The sequence below is a fragment of the Paroedura picta genome, chromosome 1 (genome assembly GCF_049243985.1).
Source record: "Paroedura picta isolate Pp20150507F chromosome 1, Ppicta_v3.0, whole genome shotgun sequence".
Taxonomy (NCBI): Eukaryota; Metazoa; Chordata; class Lepidosauria; order Squamata; family Gekkonidae; genus Paroedura; species Paroedura picta.
This window is the reverse complement of record NC_135369.1, coordinates 136,949,290-136,968,264: the sequence shown is the minus strand read 5'-3', so window position 1 is coordinate 136,968,264 and position 18,975 is coordinate 136,949,290. Positions and strand designations below refer to the sequence as shown.

At 42.3% G+C, this 18,975-nt stretch overlaps 1 protein-coding gene and 1 long non-coding RNA gene across 9 annotated transcripts in view; one reads left to right on the top strand and one right to left on the bottom strand.

Moving 5' to 3' along the window:
* LOC143821360 (uncharacterized) overlaps positions 1–5,226 on the top strand; it is a 14,960-nt gene extending 9,734 nt beyond the window's left edge. Inside the window, exons 2-3 of the long non-coding RNA XR_013225781.1 lie at positions 1–2,708; positions 2,991–5,226. The exon at positions 1–2,708 is cut by the window's left edge and continues 8,289 nt beyond it. This is a non-coding gene — a long non-coding RNA (uncharacterized LOC143821360). The remainder of the gene's footprint in view (positions 2,709–2,990) is intronic.
* Positions 1–17,044, bottom strand: part of SYNCRIP (synaptotagmin binding cytoplasmic RNA interacting protein) — a 22,285-nt gene extending 5,241 nt beyond the window's left edge. For 4 of the 8 annotated variants that reach the window (XM_077305164.1, XM_077305175.1, XM_077305182.1 and 1 more), the window contains exons 1-10: positions 15,907–15,976; positions 15,196–15,355; positions 14,495–14,613; positions 14,229–14,336; positions 13,746–13,859; positions 13,342–13,518; positions 10,903–11,038; positions 10,005–10,210; positions 9,432–9,581; positions 8,161–8,282 (exon numbers count right to left, since the gene is read on the bottom strand). In XM_077305164.1, the coding sequence (XP_077161279.1) occupies positions 8,161–8,282; positions 9,432–9,581; positions 10,005–10,210; positions 10,903–11,038; positions 13,342–13,518; positions 13,746–13,859; positions 14,229–14,336; positions 14,495–14,613; positions 15,196–15,343 (1,280 nt within the window). In that variant the 5' untranslated portion in view covers positions 15,344–15,355; positions 15,907–15,976. Of the gene's footprint in view, positions 1–8,160; positions 8,283–9,431; positions 9,582–10,004; positions 10,211–10,902; positions 11,039–13,341; positions 13,519–13,745; positions 13,860–14,228; positions 14,337–14,494; positions 14,614–15,195; positions 15,356–15,906; positions 15,977–16,740 lie in introns of those variants that run through there. The other 4 variants (XM_077305190.1, XM_077305196.1, XM_077305206.1 and 1 more) reach the window with 3 other exon arrangements.
* Between the last annotated feature and the right edge of the window lie 1,931 nt (positions 17,045–18,975).

The following is an 18,975-nucleotide window of genomic DNA, read 5'->3' as shown; positions in this document are numbered from 1 at the left end:
CATGAATAGTGGAAGACATGAAGCTGCCTTATACCCAAATCAGACCATAGGTCCATCAAGTGCAGTATTGTCCACACAGACTGACAACAGCTCTCCAGGATCTCAGGTGGAAGTCTTTCACATCAAGGACTACTTGTTCCTTTTTTTACTTGGAGATGCCAAGGATTGAATCTGGGAACTCCTACATGCCAAGCAGTTGCTCTATCACTGAATCATAGCCATAGTTCAGAGTTCTTGGAAAGGATCATTCTGTGTTTTTCCCCACTCCCTGTTCCCCGTGCTGCTTCTGGGGTCAGAAAACTTTTCAGAATGCAACAGTGGACTGTAATGGGAATGACCAATAGTCACAGATCCCTGCTTGTCATTGCAATTCGACATGTTGCAGTATATACTTTTTTCCCATGAAGGTTACCTAACTAAGGGCTTTTTCAGGAGGGATATGTGAGTATAGTAGAAAAGGGAATCTGGCAACAAAACTTTTCTGTGAAGTCTGATCCATTAGTAGCAATTTAGATCCATGCTTATAACAAAGACAGCCGATCCGATCTAAACTTGCATTATTAGTTCACTGAAGCCACCTGTGGGCCTCTAAAGCCTACTTCTAGGGGTTAAAGGACCTTCTTGAATAAAACACCATATAAGGCATATAATGCTGCAGGATTACAGAATGGAACAAGATCATCCACTCAATTCTTGTGCACTGTGCAGGTAAATTCTGCTCATACCTGAGTGAGGATTATACCTCCCTCCTGCAGTCTCTTGTGGTATTTTGTTCAGAAAAATCATTTAGTGCACAGCACAAATGCTGTAAGGCAGAACGAGATAAAGGGCAGCAACTGTTTGCAAACTCCTGTTCATGGGAGTTTGACTGAACAGTGGAACAAAAAAATACATACATAGGAAGTTTTATGTCAAAGAACTTTCAGGCTTCCTTGGAAAGATGGTCTTTGCTAGGGATGTTTATTTTCTGAATCTTTAACAAACAAGGTCCTTCTGTTTTGGGACAATAATGGTATGAATAGCAACTGTTTGAAATTCATATAAGATCCCTTTCTTTACTTGATGGATATATAGTCCACATTTCCTATGTGGCAAAATCTAAAATATGCTTAGAAACCTAAAGTTACAGCAGATTAAATGTCATAAATATACCGAACTGTACAATTTTACCATGCCTGGGAAACTGCACAATGCATTTTATGTTCTTTATCTGTACCACTTAATATTTCTGGTAAGGCATTGGAGGAGGAGCATGTCTCATGGCTTAAGTGCCACTCAGCACTAACACCCATTCAAGGTGGCTATCCCGCCCCTGAGTGCCTCCTCCTCCAACCGGCTTGCCTGTCTGTCCAGTGGCCAGCCGATCGCCTTCCGTCCCCCATCCCTGACCACCCCCTCCTCCTTCCACTTCCCTCTGAGCCTCAGAGGCTGCAGTTCCCTGCTGAGTGAGAACTGTCCCTGCCAGTGAGTTCCATAACAGCTGCCTGAAGCCTTTCCAGGCCCTGAGGGGACGGGGAGGCCATCAGCAGAGTTCTTCCACCCCCCAATCTAGCACCTGTTAAATTCCTGAATGGAATGGCCCCTACTAAGTAGTAAAAGTAGTAAAATATAGTTGTGATTGAAACATACTTTAAAAATCACTCATAATTTCTTTTTGTTTTAAAGAAGAGAATCAAAACTCTGGACATTTTCTACAAGGGCAGACCTGTCCCAAGATGTTAGATCAGGCTTTCTCAACCAGGGTTTTGTGAAACCCAAGGGCTTCTTGGCAGCCCTGGAAGGGTTTTCTGAATGGGTGAGAGTTAATTAATTTTTAATATATTTTTTTAATTTGTTAAACATTTATTCAGTGATATGATCATAAATGGTCAATGAACCCCACCCCCATGGCCAGTGATGGGCCTGGAGGGGGTGGAAAGGGGAGCTATGCTACTCAGCCATATTCTGCACGATCATACCACTTCTGTGGTTTCGTGAAGCCTGAATAATGTTTCAGGGGTTTCTCAGTGGTAAAAATGTAGAGAAAGGCTCTACTAGATAATTAGATGAAGTATTACTTATGTATCTAAAAAAAAAAAAACATTCTTGAATGACCATGAAGTCCCACAGAGCACAGTATTTAGAGAGTATTTTAAAATGTAGTTAAGGATTATTACACCACAGCACAAAGCCAGTATTGTTCTTGTGATTTTATTTACAATGCTTCATCTATGCACATATTCACTAACATTTACCCAATTTCAGGAAATATATGACAAACAAATTAAAGATTTCCATTTACTGAAAACAGCAATCCCTGATTGTTACAATTTATTCCTGAAAATTGTAATTTGGCCTTAAAATTAGATATCAAACTATATATTACTGTGATTCGTCCTATAAAGGAGGAATGTAAAAGCAATATGCATATATTATAAAAGCAGTTGCTTAAGTTCTCCAACATTGGCACAAGTTTTCCTTAGAGCCATGACCACAAAAATGTAAATTATGTGGATTTGTTCCATATCCCCTTTAGAGTAATAATTTGGGAGTTTAACGCCTTTACAGTTAACAGCCAGTGTAAATATTTTAGAGTAATTATGAACAGAACTACCTGCATTGTTTTACTTCAACTAGAGGACACCAGTTATGCACATTCCTTGAAAAGTGTTACCTGGCCACAGTGATCCACACTTTACATGGCACTATCTTGAAAATGCAGCTGCCAGGCTGTTGTTATAAAGGTAAAGGTATCCCCTGTGCAAGCACCGAGTCATGTCTGACCCTTGGGGTGACGCCCTCCAGCGTTTTCATGGCAGACTCAATACGGGGTGGTTTGCCAGTGCCTTCCCCAGTCATTACCGTTTACCCCCCAGCAAGCTGGGTACTCATTTTACCGACCTCGGAAGGATGGAAGGCTGAGTCAACCTTGAGCCGACTGCTGGGATTGAACTCCCAGCCTCATGGGCAAAGCTTTCAGACGGATGCCTTACCACTCTGCGCCACAAGAGGCTGTTGTTAGGTGCTGTAAAATCTCTACTGGCTGCCCTTTTGTTTCCTGCACAACCCAAAGACCTGATTCCCTGAATTGCTTGAGGCCTGTGTACTTAAAGGACTGCCTCCTTTCATATTGTCTAGCATAATACTTAAGATCTGCCTCACAAGCCCTGCTTTCTGTTCCCCCACTCACATAGATGAGACAAGTGGAAACCAGAGATAGTGCTTTCTCAGTAGTGGCATCTTGCTTATAGAATGCCCATCCTCTTAAAGAATGTCTGGCATCTATCTGGCTTTCTTTCAAGTTGCATAGCAAATTGTTTCTGTTCACCCAGGCTTTTAATGAAAAGATTGATCTGTAGGAACAACTTTTTTATACCCCACTTCTCGCTCCTGGAAGGAGTCTCAAAGCAGCTTACAATCACCTTTCGTAACCTGGAAACTGTTTTAAGGTGTGTGTTTTTATACTGGACTATGCATTTTAAATGCTAGCTTTTAATTAATATTTTTAATGTTTGGGTTTTACTTTTTGTAAGTCTCCTTAGGTAGGTTCCCAAGAGGTGGCACCACAGTGTTCTAAATAAAGTGTTAAATGTGGTACCTATATTCAGGAGTATTTATATAAGCAATATAATACATGTTAAAATCAGTGTATGCAGATTTTTAAAAAGGAGAAGTTATATTTCTGGGTGACCCCCTGAGAGGCTGCAGAAACTTTGAAGGCAGTTTAAAAATTTAATCCCAACAAGTTGGAAGTATTACTGGTGGGTGGAAGTGTGACCCAAGATATAATGTGTCACCTTCTCTAGATGAGGTTAAACTCTCCTTAAAAAATCATGTCTGGAGGTATTCTTGGGCCCAGGCCTACTGCTGGATTAGCACATGGCAGCTGTGGTCAAGAGTGCCTCTTAGCAGCTTTAACTGATTAGCCATGTGTGGCCATTCCTGGGTTGAAAAGATCTGACAATTGTAATGCATACCCTGTCTAGATTACTGCAATGCACTCTATATGAGGCTGCCCTTGAAAAGTGTTTGGAAATTTCAATTGATATAGAATGCTGAAGCCAGGAGGTAGACTGGAATAGATTGTAGGGATCATATCACTCCAGTCTTGGCCCATCTATATTAGTTTGTTTTCTTTCCAGCCACAATTCAAGGTGACAATATTGACCTTCAAACCCCTGTATGGTTTGGGACCAACATACCTGAAAGACTGCCTTACACCTTATGAATGTGCCCAACCATTACAGTAAACCTTGAGGGTCCTGTTTCAGGTGCCCCCACCTTCTGAGATTAGGCCTATGGCAATCCAGGAGAGGGCTTTCTTGCTCATGGCACCACAGCACTGGAACTCTCTCCTCAGGGAGATTAGGCTGTCTCCTTCTGATGCCATCATCCATCAGCGGGTCAAGACTTTTTTTTTCATTTGATATTCCCCTCAATGTTCCTATCCTTGTAACCAATGTTCCAGTGGTTTCTATGCACTTTAACTGTTTTTAAAATTGTTTTAATGATGTACATTTGGAGGAGGGGGTTGATTTTAATAGTTTTGTAACAGTTTTATTATTTGTTTTAAATTGTTAGATGACTTGGCAGCTCTCGTAAGGACAAAAAGGCAGGATGATATTTTTGGTAAATAAAAAAATAAAACCCATAGTATCAACGGATTAGGCCTTTTATATAGTCTGATGATTCCAAATTGAAACCATGGTTCAGACTGAGGCCTAAAGAACATGGAAGACTTCTGTTCCCCGAGAACTGTAGCATAGAGGAAGAGATACGGAAGATGGGAGGTATTATCTGTCCTAATAGTTTCAAGGCAGCCTATGAGGGCCTACACATTCTATCTTGTTAATACAAAGACATCTGTGTGCTTGTTAATTGGATTTATTACAGCTATGAAGTGTTGACAGTCCTACCTGATTGGTTGCATCACCTGGTCAATAACACCAGTGGTTAGTTGGTTTATATCACTGAGCCAGTACGTAACTGGCTAGTTAGAATCAAATCAGTGTAGGCTACAAGTAATAACAGAAAGATTCTTAAACTAAAGAACACAACTAGAATGAAGACACTTTTACCTGGGGTGGGCCAGCATGATGGACACTTGTTGAATTGGATTCTGGAACTAACATAGACCCTGTGCTGCTAACATAGCCTCTGGTTTAGAGAAATATTGTTAATCCCTATGTTATTTACCTTTGCACCTCACTGCTCTTTTATTGTCTATTCCTGCACATTCTTTTAATAAACTGCTTTAATTATATTTGGTGTATACTTGAATTCCAGGGCTTCAATATAAAAGCAATAATTTGGACCAGATTGGCTACAGCTACAAAGTAACTAGTTTCTCCAATTCTTCTTTTAAAAGAACCACCTTACAGAGTTGATTTGTTTAGGCCCAGGAGAGCTGGTGGCTTGGTCCCCTGGCAACTTAAAAGGGCTGCTGGTAGTAATACCCTGGAGCATATAGACTCACACTTCTGCTTTTTGTTATTCTTACCCAACTGATCTGGAGCTTTGGGCTGGGGTGTCATCAGTATGTGGTGGACTCAGAGCTATTTCTGTTAATGGACAACCATCCATTAACACCCCCAGACAATCTGGCCAGGTGCCTGAAGGCTGTGGTGGGTTGGCTTGAGCAGAGTTGGCTGAAGTTGAATCCAGCCAAGATGGAGGTCCTCTGGCTGGACTGGCAAGTAGAGAAATGGGTGATACAGCTTCCAGCACGTAGCAGGGTGCAACTAACATCAGCGCCTACTGTCAAGAGCTTGGGCATGATTTTGGACCCCTCATCAGTGGATGCCCAAATAATGGAAACAGCCTGCCTGGCATTCTTCCATCTGCACCAGGCAGACAGCTTGCACCCTATCACTTGGAGCTGCACCTAGCCAGAATGATCCATGTTACTGTCATCTCTAATTAGACTTCTGCAACTTGCTATACACAGGGCTACTAGGTCCCTGGCCCAAAGGAGGTGAAACTGATCTTGACCAGGGCTGGAGCTTTTTCAGCCCTGGCCCCAGCCAAGTTGAATGAGTGCAAGGGCCCTACAGGTCTTTAGTCGGGTCCTCAAGGCAAGACAAAATGTTCCGCTGGGCTTATGGTTGAGACTCATAGTAACATCCACCAAGGTAGGTAAGCGAGCCTCACCACTGGGAGGAAGAGAAGAACTAGAAGATTGGCTACTGGTAAAAGTACTCCCCTGTCCAGGAAATTTAGTGTATTGTTTATGTAGTTTGTAATTGTTTTAAAATTTAAAATTATTATTATTATTATGCACTTTGCCACAGTATCAAGTATAGAACCGTGGATTTCTCAATGTGGACTCAGAAGAAAAAAGGAAATCATGAGGCACAATGATGTAGTGGTCTTCTCTATATTTATAAGTGAAAACGGTTATAACATAAAGTCTAAATGGTCAAACATAAAGAGTCAACCAAAACGGGATCCTAGGTTAAGCATTTTGCCAATGTGATACTATGATTACTATTACAACAATATATTGGAAGAGCAACCACTGATGAAGATAGAACAGAAAGCGGGTTACTTAACCTAGGATCCCGTTTTGGTTGACTATGTTTGACCATTTAGACTTTGTTATAACCTTTTCCACTTATAAATATAGAGAAGACCACTACATCATTGTGCCTCGTGATTTCCTTTTTTCTTCTTTGCCACAGTAAACATAAATACCCATAAACATGCTGAAGCTATTCATAGACTGTAATCCTGATCTTGTACATCAGAGACTATCAATAAAATGGAAAAAAACAATTAAAAAGAAGAAAAGCGAAAATTAACAGTCAATAATTGCCACTGCTTATAAAAAGACCCCTTAACTTGCCTGTTTGTATGCATATTTACATTCTCAATACCAAACAAGAGAGGGCTCAATCTACTATATGGAAAGATTGTTCTGTTAATACAATAATTGCCTTTACGTTTCAAACACACACACACCCCGGAAAGCATGCATAAGCGAAGTTGACATATGTAAGCATTAAACAAAGTTATAGAGCAAACCTCTGCTGTATGACACAACACATTGTTTTGTTTTCAGCAAATATATGTTAACCTCTTTTCTTTGTAATATTATAAGATATGGACAAGTGGGGAACTAGAAGGATTTGCAAAAGACCCTTCATTTCCCGTTCCTGTCACCCACTGACAGTCCCCCAAATCCTTTCTTTTTCCCACACATCAACCAACCTATATTTTATCTGCCCCTCATCATCATTATATTTCTGAACTTTGTTTATACTCCCCCAATGGGAACCAAAATCACCGTATATCACTCCATTTTACCCTCACAACTTGTGAGGCAGATTAGGCTGAGAGAGTGACCCAAGATCACCCAGCAAGCTTTCATGACAGAGTGGGGATCTTGATGAGTTTCCTATATTCTAATCTTATCTTAACTAGCATTCATGCTCTCAATTTGTACTTCCTAGTCTTCCCACAACCTCTCTTTGGGAGAAAGCTGCAGAAGACATATGATAGCCACAGTTGGACCAAGTAATGGAAGTTTCATGATATCAAGTCATACCTGAGTGAGTTGCACATATTGCACAGTAGCAAACTGTCCAATGGTTGCTCCTGGGTTTGGCTCCAATGAGTTCTGGATAGCATGGAGCATAGCCGACCAAATTAGGCTTTAAAAGGGCTCTCCCACGCTGTTTACTGAATCAAGATTTGAATGCTTGCATACAACTTCTACAATAGTCACAGATTTCAACAGACACCAATTTTGTAAAGGTACAAGCACTGTGTTCATTATTTTAAGTGTTTCTGCAAACTGAGGTTTAAGGTTCTAAGGAAGATCTGTATTGTCTGTTGATTGCTCCTGTTTCAGGATTTAAATATCCACAGATGAAGCCATTTTGACAGATATACGGACATGCTATTTTTCTGTAAACAACACTCATGTAATCAACGTTAGCCTAATCTATCTCAAAGGGTTACTGTAAGGATAACAGATTTATTGTCTCAAAGCGTACTCAGCAAACTTCTGTCTCAGAGTGAAGATTCAAACCATGGTCTCTCCTAGTCCAGCACAACTACACCAGTTGACTGTGCAATATATATGCAATATAAAATCCATTATATGACAAAGATAACATTTCTAAGCCACAATATTCAGAAAGACCCAGGTGCATCCAAAGCTGAGAATTTAAAACTTACATTTGATTTTTAGCAGCTTGTCTCTGTGCTTTTCGTTCTTTTCTTTTTTGATCTGGTGGCTTTGCAAAAACGATTTCAATATTTTCTCCTTCTAAATCTTTGCCATTCATTCCTTCCATTGCCTAAAGCAGTTGAGAGAAAATATAATTACAACAAATTCCTATGGAAACTTCTATTAATGTAATGTGCAAAATATGGGTTGAACACAGGCAAAATGGACAGTAATAGACCAGATACAAAATGATCAGATCAGAAATATATATAAGCCCTACTTCCTGTCACCAAGAAACAATTTTAGCTTCTGAAGTGCAGATTTTAAAATTATTAGCCAAAATAAACACTGGATGTTAAGGCTATAGTAGACTCTATGCTAGAAAGCAAATACCTAAAATAAGACAAGATATACTGTGTCATCTCTAGCAAATATAAAATTGCACACTATTAAAAGTGTACATAGAGAGGACTTGGATAAAATTTGTCTGCTACAAAAGACAACAGAACAACATTTTATTCTGAAACTACTTAGAGGATTTTTTTTTTTTTTTTGGTCCCAAAGCATAATTGATTTGGCTTGTGGTCACGAACTTTCAGGCAGATGATTCCGCAAGGTTCTTTTTACTTGAGCATGTGACACAAATGATTTGGTTGAATCATCCAGATTTACTACCCCAATATTTTCCTGGCAGTGTAACAGAGTACCTTAAGCCAGAAATAGCCCATAAATTTTTTCAGGGAGTGATGAGCAACTCAAGAAGCTTCAAAAGCAAAAATGATCAATGTAATAAGGTTAAGAAAACAAGAATTATCAACCAACCTAAAGTAAATCAGTGGTAATAAGTCCCAGGCTTTTTTTGGACATAAACAACATATTTCTCTCATTTAAGATTTGTTTATATTTAACATTTAAACTACCCTACCCTGCAAACAGACTCAGGGCAGTATACAACATATGCACACATTAAAGTCATTAGAACATTATAAAGCAATTTAAAATTCTGATTTTGCCATTTCCGCACCCACACCTGTCTATCTTAGTATCAGAGTCTAGTGGTCCCTAACCCCTGGTCCGGGGACTGATACCGGTCCATAGATCAGTCATTACCAGGCTGCGGCTCCTCCCTCGGGGGCTGCCCTGCCACTCAGCCACTGGCTCACCTTTGGTGCTCTCCAGCGGCCCCCATGGCTGGGGCTCCTCCTAGGCGTGGCCCTGCATAACTTTGTTAGATAACATAATTTATTCATTACTAATTCCTTTGACTCTCCAAACCTACCTTTACAGCACCATCACGTTCATCAAAATGAATAAAAGCATAATCTTTTAGCTTCTTTACTCGCTCCAGTTTTCCAAACTGACTAAAGGCCTTTTCTAGAATTTCCTCTGTAACTGAATTTGCAAGGTTCCGCACAAACAACACTTTCACCTAAGAACAAAGCATCAAGAGTCAATTTAGAGAACAATATTGTATTTCTTTGTGATAGTGTGATTTAATGGTAAATCTGTGAGACGTGCCAGTTTTACAAAAGTGGTTTGAAATATTGGCTCTCATTTTGAAATCTCAGTTGTAAAAATGTTCAACTAATCATTTTCAAAACATTACTGAAAATACAGCTTGGGCAGTTCAATCCAATATTTGAATGAGTGTCTCTCTTCTATACTGCAGAGGCTCAGGCCATAATAGAAAAATACATTTACAAACTGTAATCATTTCTACAAAAACTTTCAATTTGAAACAGAATGTATTTCAAAGCTATATCCCTCTACGTATTAAATACCAGCTGTCATTTTACAAGTTGCCCAATCATATGCAAATTTAGTGTGTTTTCTATTTCTCTACTTATTTTACCTTTGCCATAACTTCTGGATCTGGATCTTCTATGGGATCAGCCCATTCTACTGTAACGACATTTCCCCAGACTTTCACTTTTCCACTCATTAATCTACGTCTGGCTTGAGCTGCTGTTTTGTGATCTTCATATTCAAGAAAACAAAAACCTCGATTCTTTTTCTTGTCATCAGGCTGATGATACAGTATAACATCTGTAAGACCCTCTGAAATTGAAGCCAACCAGATGTTATTCCATCATGCAAACTTTCACAAAGGTCTCGATAACAAAGCAGATTTCAAAATTTTGTCATGCAAGGACAGGAAGGCGAAGGATTTTGGAAGGTGAGGGAATTACAAGCAACCACAAAAGTAAAGGCCATTATGACAAGTGAGGGCATTGTTAAACCCTTAAACTATGTGCAGGGAAGTTTGTATTCAAATCTCTATTCAACCATGAGACTTTGGGATGATCCCATTCTCTCACCCACCGAAGCCAGTAAGAGAGATTTGGGGTGGGGTTAAAATGATCCCAGCTTTTTCTTCAGCCATCATTATAAAATGAAAGCCAGAAAAAAATGTTTCCTTCATTAAAGAAAACTCACAAGCAAGACACTACTGAGGAGGGGAAATTAAGCAAACCCTTGGGGGTGGGGAACTTGGGAGTAAATTACTCTAGATAGGCTTCTTTGAGCAATGTTTAAGACCACAGCATGACTGCGCAAACACATCAAGACCTAGGGTATGTACTGCTTAACTTTTACCACCTCCCATAAATTCAGTACTGTTCATGATCTCAGTTTAGAATACCATCATCATTCAACATCAGCCGAAAGATGGTGAAAAAAATTCATCACTGATCACTTGAGAATAAATCTTTCCTTTTGTATTTATTGATCAGAAGTATGAAGCAGCTTACCCGTTACTTTGCCAAATTCTTCAACTATCTGCTCCTTTGTTTTACTCTTAGGAATAGAGCCAACGAAAAGTCTGTTATTGGCTACAGAGATGCATACACCAATGTGTTTTCCAGAACGAATTTCATGATTGTTATACTAGAAGAAAGTTATACAGGGAAAATTATCCAAAGCAATTTATTCCTGCCTTAATTTTGCTTGTTCAGTTTTTTACTTCATTGTAAAAGAGTCAATGTATGTTAACAGTTGTTCAAAATCTCTTTTATTGTATGCAGTTTGGTTCACTTTCTTAAGGCATCTAGAGTTTAGCAAAGACAAAAATTTTGTAATGCTACTGTTCTTTACAGTCACCAGTATGTTTCCTATTGTACAGCTATGAAGGTACCCCAGTTTAAGCAGGATGCTTAATCAGATAGTCTTTGGGAATTTGAAACACCAGGTTATAACCCTAAGCTGCAAAATTACCAAGTAGATAGATCAAGGGTTTCTATTTCAGCATCAACTAGTTTCATTATGGAGGGTCCATCCTACACACTAAGTTTTTGAAAAATATTTCCAACAAACCACGAATTTTCTAGCTAACATGTAGCAATGTATTTCCTGAAATACTCATACTTTGCATTAAGTTCCCCAAATAGTTAATAAGGAGTTAGAAATCTCTGGTTATTACAAGTAGGAAACTCACAATATCCAACTAGTGGTTCCAGGTGTGGTGTGCTTCTATTGATGCTAGTCCTAGCCCCAACACAGGTCAAAACACATTGTCCTTGTCTCTATAAGATGTTGTAGAAATGAAAAGACCTAGCACTCCTGTATATGGCTATTATACCACCCCACCTCCTAGTATGTAAAGTGATATTTAGTTAAGAGCTCAAACGCAGCAGTAAAAACGAATCAGGAGTGACAGAGTCAGAATTACAGTATTACAGGGTTGGGGAGTTTCACAACTGGTAACATTCTATATGAACATTTCATAAAAGCAAGTATTTTTAACCACACTGCAAAGACAACTGGGATCTCAACCCTTGGACACATTTGCCTAGATGAGAAGTTTTAGTTTAGAAAACCACGTGTAGAAATTACTTCCAAGAAAAGTGTTCATGAGAGATTACCTCCCATTCAGAATTCTTAGGACTTTATGAAATGTCAGACTAATCTTCTGACAATGGGGAAAAGTTAAGTCCAGTGTGCTGCTTGAAAGCTGTAAACAACACACATAAGGATCAGGCAAACAATAGCCAAATAGCACTCCACTACAAACTTGGCTTGATTCTTAAAGTGTTGATTCAAGACCAAACTAAGAATTCCATCAATTACATTTGAGTCTATGCAAAAATACATTATCTGTAATTTTGGGCTCTATTTTGGCCTCCCAAATGTACCTGGGATTTTTGGGAAAACTTGGGGGGGAGTGGAACTGAAAAAAATATTCAGAAATCATTAGCAAAACCAAACAGGTGATGGGCTGGAACATACTGTTCCTGCTGCTCAGCTGCTCTTGGTCTTCTGCAGTCCCCTTAAAGGGTTGTGGTGGGGGAGTTAAAAGGGACTGCAGAAGAAAACCTGCAGAGCTGCTGAGATGTGGCATTCTCCCTGCCGTCTCACCTGGAGCTCTTTGGGGCTGTATAACCGGACTGCTGAAGAGATCTCCAGTGGAGCCTATAGGGATAATTTGGCCCACAGTATCTGCTGATTGAGAAGAGCCTCTTGTGGCGCAGAGTGGTAAGGCAGCTGCCTGAAAGCTTTGCTCATGAGGTTGGGAGTTCGATCCCAGCAGCCGGCTCAAGGTTGACTCAGCCTTACATCCTTCCGAGGTCGGTAAAATGAGGACCCAGCTTGCTGGGGGGTAAACGGTAATGACTGGGGAAGGCACTGGCAAACCACCCCGTATTGAGTCTGCCATGAAAACGCTAGAGGGCGTCACCCCAAGGGTCAGACATGACTCGGTGCTTGCACAGGGGATACCTTTACCTTTACCTTTTTATCTGCTGATTTGGAGGCAAGGTTGGAAAATTCTACTTTCCTACTTTAATGCCAAAATAAAAAACCCAAAAACTTGTTTTAACCTAACATTCATTTTTGTTGTCGTTGCTGAGTTGGAGGTCAATATGTGCCCATGGCTACTAAGAACAAATGCCATTATTCCAACATTCATTGTTCTAATAGAAGTTATACTGGGCAGTATCCACAAGAATGCATGTAGATTTGAATGAGTCTTATAAAATCTTTACAGCCAGTTTCCTTGTCTTTTTCAGCCAACCAGTAAGCCTGGAACCCCACCCCCCCATCCTCTTCAATTCCACCAGAAATGAAGTTTTGCAAATGTTAAGCAACTTGAACCTATATATTAGTGTCAGCTGGTGAGAAATTTTATCAACTACAACAAGCAGTTACAGTAATTACTGTAAGGAAGTCCAGAATACCACAATGAGAAAACTTACCAATTTAACAGCTTCTTGAGCTGCTTCTTTGTTACAAAAAGTGACAAAAGCATATCCTCTATTTAGACCAGTCAGTGGGTCCATCATTAAGCGCAAATCCCAAATGGGTCCAGCTTTCTCAAATAATGGAACAAGCTCATCCTCGAATAAGTCTCTTGGAATCTTACCCACAAATATCTATAAAAAAAAATACATAGATTTTTTTTAAAGCACAACACAGATGAATGCTGTTTTGCATACCAAGAGTTGCCGAGTGTCTGGAGAAAGAATCATCCTGTCTCCTTAATTTGGGAATGTTGTTTACCAAGTGGTGATATTATTTACCTAAATATCACAAAAAACTTTGTTCACGTTTCACAAATTAAGTGCCCTAATCGCTCCCAAGTGCCAACCTCAGTGCTTACCTCAGTGCCAACAGATGGCTGCTGTCCTGAATAGACAGACTCTGGGGGAGGACCACCATACTTCCTCTGTCCAGTAGTCACATCAAGCGTGTAACCCGTTCTCTCCAAAAGTGCCTTCAGATTTAAAGTAAAACCTTTTAGTTGTGTATAATAAATTGTCTAACAGTATTAAATACTTGAGTAGGACCATCCAAAGCCAAATGAGAAGCCAATTCTACCAAATCAGGGCACCAGCAAGTGTACAACAAGGCTTTAAGGAATGCTATACCAGCACAATTTTGCTTGTCACAAACTTGTCAGGTAACAAACAAGATTGGTTTCAGAAATAATACATGACTCAAGTAAAAGCCCAGTATAGTATATGATGATTCACCTACTACTCGAAATACCCCAACCCAAATTACTTTCTTATGCCAGTTATAGCTATGAAGATCAATGAGCCAGGGACAGAAATATATAGTTGTTTCCTGTAATAAAGCATACCTTTATTTTTGCCTCATCTGGTCCTTTGCTAGAATCTGCCACTTTGGTCCCTTGTTTTTCTCGCTGTCTGTATGTCTTCATTACGCCACATAAAAAGGCACTTTTGTTCTTAAAAAAACATGTATAAGCTGTTATTATTTGGGTAGATTTAAAGAAGCAGGCATAAAATTAAGGTCAGATCTTCCTTATTGATATGAGTTACGTATACATATAAGTGCTAGCACAAGCCACTACTAATTTAAAAAGTCTCTACTATAGTACTTTACCTGAACATGAGATAGGTCGCTGTCTTTAAATTGCTGAAGTACTGCCAATGCACCTTCTTCATTAAATTCCTTTAAAGCTTCAATAGCTCTTTCATCTAAATCACTGTGTGCAACTAATCCTAGAAAGAAAAATACTTTATTTTAGAATATCTCAATCCAGTAGTTTACAATATTTCAGAAGCCGCCATTGAATAGGTTAAATTAGGTTTTTCCCTTTACTAAATTAGAAAAAATGCATGTCTTCAGTTACTACATGGATATCTATAAAACACAATATAAAGGGCTTTTAAGAATTAACCTGAAGCGCTCAACAAATCTCTTATTGTCCAAACTGAGCTTCAGAATATGACTGCACACACAGTAGCCTTTGCACCCACAAACCTAAGCATTCTATCAAAGTTGTCACCCACAAAAGATGCACACTATGAATGCCTCAGTGAACTATCCTGCTCCAAACACACACCACTCTAATCCTCTATGCATTATTCCTAGAGCCCGATTTACAAGAGTTTTCCCTCACCACCACCCAGGCTGGACTATCATAAGCATTACATAGCAGTTGACCATCCAAGCACTTACTAAGACGACTGCAATCCCCTATTTTTGTTTTTGGAAACCACAAAAAGTTGCTATTTTAGCCCAAAGCAAGGAACGTCCAATAGAAAAATTGAACATGTGACTTTGCAAGTTTTGCATCTTACCTGCAACGTAAATTTCATCTAGTTTTTCAGCAACTTTCTGTGGTAAACCAGCATCAAGCAATGTCTGGAAATGCTCAGAATGGGTAACTGCGGCAGAAGTATCCATGGGCTCTTCAGTACCATTCCCATTAACATGTTCAGAAGCCATGTTTCCAGATATCTGTTCAAATGCAATAAGCATCACAATTAAGCTAGAAACCTTGAAGCCAAACAATTTGGACGCCAATATTTAGCTCAAGACCTTTGGTCAAATGAGCTTATTAATAAGAGAAAAAAGGACATCAATACATGCAACTGCCCACTAGACAGTTCAAAACTTAACCCAGTCTCCCTACTAGCTTTAAAATAAGAAAGCTTGAAAGCTTCAAAAGAAAAAGCCAGTAGTGCAAAGGCATACTTGTCTAGAACCGAAATCTGGAGAGGTGCGAAGTTTTTACTACAAGTGCCACATAATCCACCAAGCTGTCTGACTCACCTCCCTTTCTCTCCCTAACACACCCTAAGCAACTCTGGAAAAGTTAGGAATTGAAGAAGCGAATGGCAAGAGAGAACGTGCAGACGCCACCCCCGCGATATAGCCACTGCCATCTACATTTGCTCTGATCAATTATTTCGACCCATCAGAGGTCACACCACCCCTCCCCGCACTTCTCCTTGACAAGCCCTACTACAGCAACCAAGCATAAGAGACAAAAGCGATTCCCAGTTCACATTTATCCCAGGTGGCGGCCGCCGCCATAAGCTCCAAGAGAACACGTGCTCGGCGCATTCAAATGTCTTACAACTTCCTCCAGCGACCAACTTCCCCCCATCCCTCCCTCCGGAAAACCCGACTTTCCCTCCCCCGCCTCCTGCGCCCACCCACCCCCCTCCTCCGGGAGAGAAATTGCAACACCCAGGGCCCGATTTCGCCATAAGCAAGAAAGGTGAGCGGGCGGGGGAAGGCAGGCACGAGGAGTCCCCGGAACCATGTCGAGAAGCACGCAGGCACACGACGCGCGTCCAGCCATGCCCGGCCCGGCCCGGCCCTCCCCTCCGCTGAGTCCCCCAACTCCGGCGCGCAGGGCCCGCTCCTCCGCCGGCCTCGATACGTGACTGGAGACACGCGACTCCCAGGCCCCCGGCCCCGGCCCACCCCGCCCGGGAGGCCCCTCGTGGCCAATGAATGGCGCTGCCGCCAGGACAATGAAGCGGCCGGGGCTCCCAGCGCTCCGCCGGAGGAGGAGAGGAGGGGAGGGAGGGAAGCCGCGTGGCTGCCGGCCCCTCCAGCTGGCCCGCACCCTGACAGATGTGCGGGCCCCGGCCTAGTCGGCCATGCCCCATCCCCGGCACGAATGCCCGCCGCATGGGACGGGCCCGCTCCTCTCGCCTCCTTTGTTGGCTGCCCGGGCACCCGGAATCCGTGGCTGGCAAGCAGGGAGACAGAGCAGCGCTTCCCACCGCCCGCCCCGAGGCCGCTTTAAGGTCCCGGCTCTCCCGCCCCACTCTCCCGCTGCTGCTGCTGCTGCTGCTGCTGCTCCGCCGGCGGCGGCGGCTGCTGCTGACCTGTGCGGGAGGGCGGCGCGGGGGCTGGTGGCGATGAATGGCGGGCGCAAGGGGCTCCGGAGGGGAGGGGGCGGTGTGGAGGGGGGCGCGGCTGGCGGCTCAGCTGTCGCGGAGCTGCCCCTTCTCCGCTCTCGCAGCGTGTCCGGAGAATGTGCAGGAGCCTGCGTAAAATGGCGGCCGCTGGAGCGCTCACGCCGCTGCTGGCACCAACCAACCCCCAGCCCCCTTCCAGTCGGCTCAGGCAGGGAGGAGGCGGCGTCGCGCGCGCGCTGGCGTAGCCCCAGCGCCGGGGTCTCCCAGGCAGTTCCGCAGGGGTTCAGCGCCTCGCCCGCCTCTAGTTTCTAGACTGTCCGGAAACTGAGGGGAGGCGCATGCCCAGGAGGGTGGGGTCCGGTCTGTACGCGAAAAGAGCAGACGAGAGAGGGGAGCGAGCGCCCCCTCCTCCCTCGAAGCGACTCTCGGCCGTGCTCGTCAGGGATGGGACCTTTCTTCCGAGGACGCGGGGTTTCGGGCTCTCGCGCGTACGCACGCGGGAATTCAGGTCCGCGGTGAGGTTAGCTTGAGCGGAGAGCTGGCGCGGAAGCAGCGGGAGGACTCCTCGGAAGCTCCGTCGGGTCCCCGGGGCCTCTTCCTCACATCCCTCCCTCTCGGGCGGACTTAGAACGACGTGCCGCGGTCTAAGCTAGACGCCCGAGCAATGGCCTGGCTGGGGTAGGGGAAGAGATCGCTTGCCCTCGCTTCGGCGGCGCTGCAGGAAAGAGCTTCCTTCCTCACTCGGCTTGCAGGCGATTCCTTTTTGGAAAGAGCTGATTAAGGGAAACGGTGGCCATTTAGCAGCTTTCCAAAGAGCGAGTAGGCTTCCGTGACTGCAGGGAAGAAAAAGTGGGTTGGTAGCATTCGGAGAGCAGTTCACACAAGTAGCTGTATGCAAATTCGTTTGCGATAGTAGTAAGTGTTCCATTTGTAGGCTTCAAAGCACAAGTAGGTTTCTGTAACTTATTCCCAAAAACATCTGTGAAAGATTGCAAGGAAAGCAGTTGAGTGCTGAATACTTGGTTTTACTACTGGACCCAAATCTTGCTTTTTTTGCAGGTGAACACTGCTACCCGTATCAGATCTCTGTTCTGAGTATGGAAAAGTCCAATTGGTTTTGAGTCATAAACCACTTGCCATATTCCTCTTCCATATGGAGAAAGCTCCTTGAATACTTCATATTATCCCTCTGCAATTATGAGGCCTTTTTACTACCCTATAAATGCAGTCAGTTTAAAAGACAAATGTCACTGATTTAGACTCATAAAAATACCTTGTGTCCTTAACAAATGCCAACATAGGTCTAGTGACATATCACTTGCTGGGAACATGGCACAGAGGCATGGCCAGATGAAACCACTTCCAGGGCTCCTCCAAGACTGTAAAATTATTTCAGGGGTTTCTGCATGGTCAGGTTGAAAACATATGATCTAGCAACTATTAATCCCATGACTCATTCATCCAGGGTGTGGCAGGGGATGTACCCAAACCAGCAGACCTTTAGAAATGAAGTTTCCCATACCATAATGGCTAACACAGGTTGTGCCAGTATATTTTCGTTAATTACAATCTCTTAACTTTCTATACTGCTCTCTCAATATGGTTCAGGGCAATGTACAAAACGGGTTAAACAGTAGTAAGCCAAAACTTCCATTAATCACTGCTTTTCAGAATACTTTTGTGGCATTGGACTTTAAAAATCAAACTGACACTGCTCTAATAGTCAGTATATTAGAGCATTCATAATTGCCAATTATTTCAGTGTTTAAACTGTCACAACAGGCTTCCCTATAACAAGACAATGGAACTATAAGGTACTCTACGTGCCCCCCTCAAAAAATAACCCTGAAGTGGTGTACGTGAGACACTGTAAAATCTCAGAATTTCTTAGGATGCTCAAGAAACAGACAAAAGCTCTACAGGGCCCTTCGAAAAACTCTGCTATGGAGTGATACAACCTACTCAAGACTCCCTCTTGTATCATGTCATAAAGACTTCCTTCCACATGAAGCTGAGAGCAGCAATAATCCCGTACCATACTGTCCCCAGCTGTGAGGTTTCCAAATAATGGCCATTTATTTAAGGCTATGTTATCTTTGCCCAATTTGAAAGTACTATTTATATGCCCCATTCTTATTACCTCCAGCCAGTAAACTGTTTAACTGGGGGGAGGGAGGAACCAGCATAAAACATTTAGGAAGA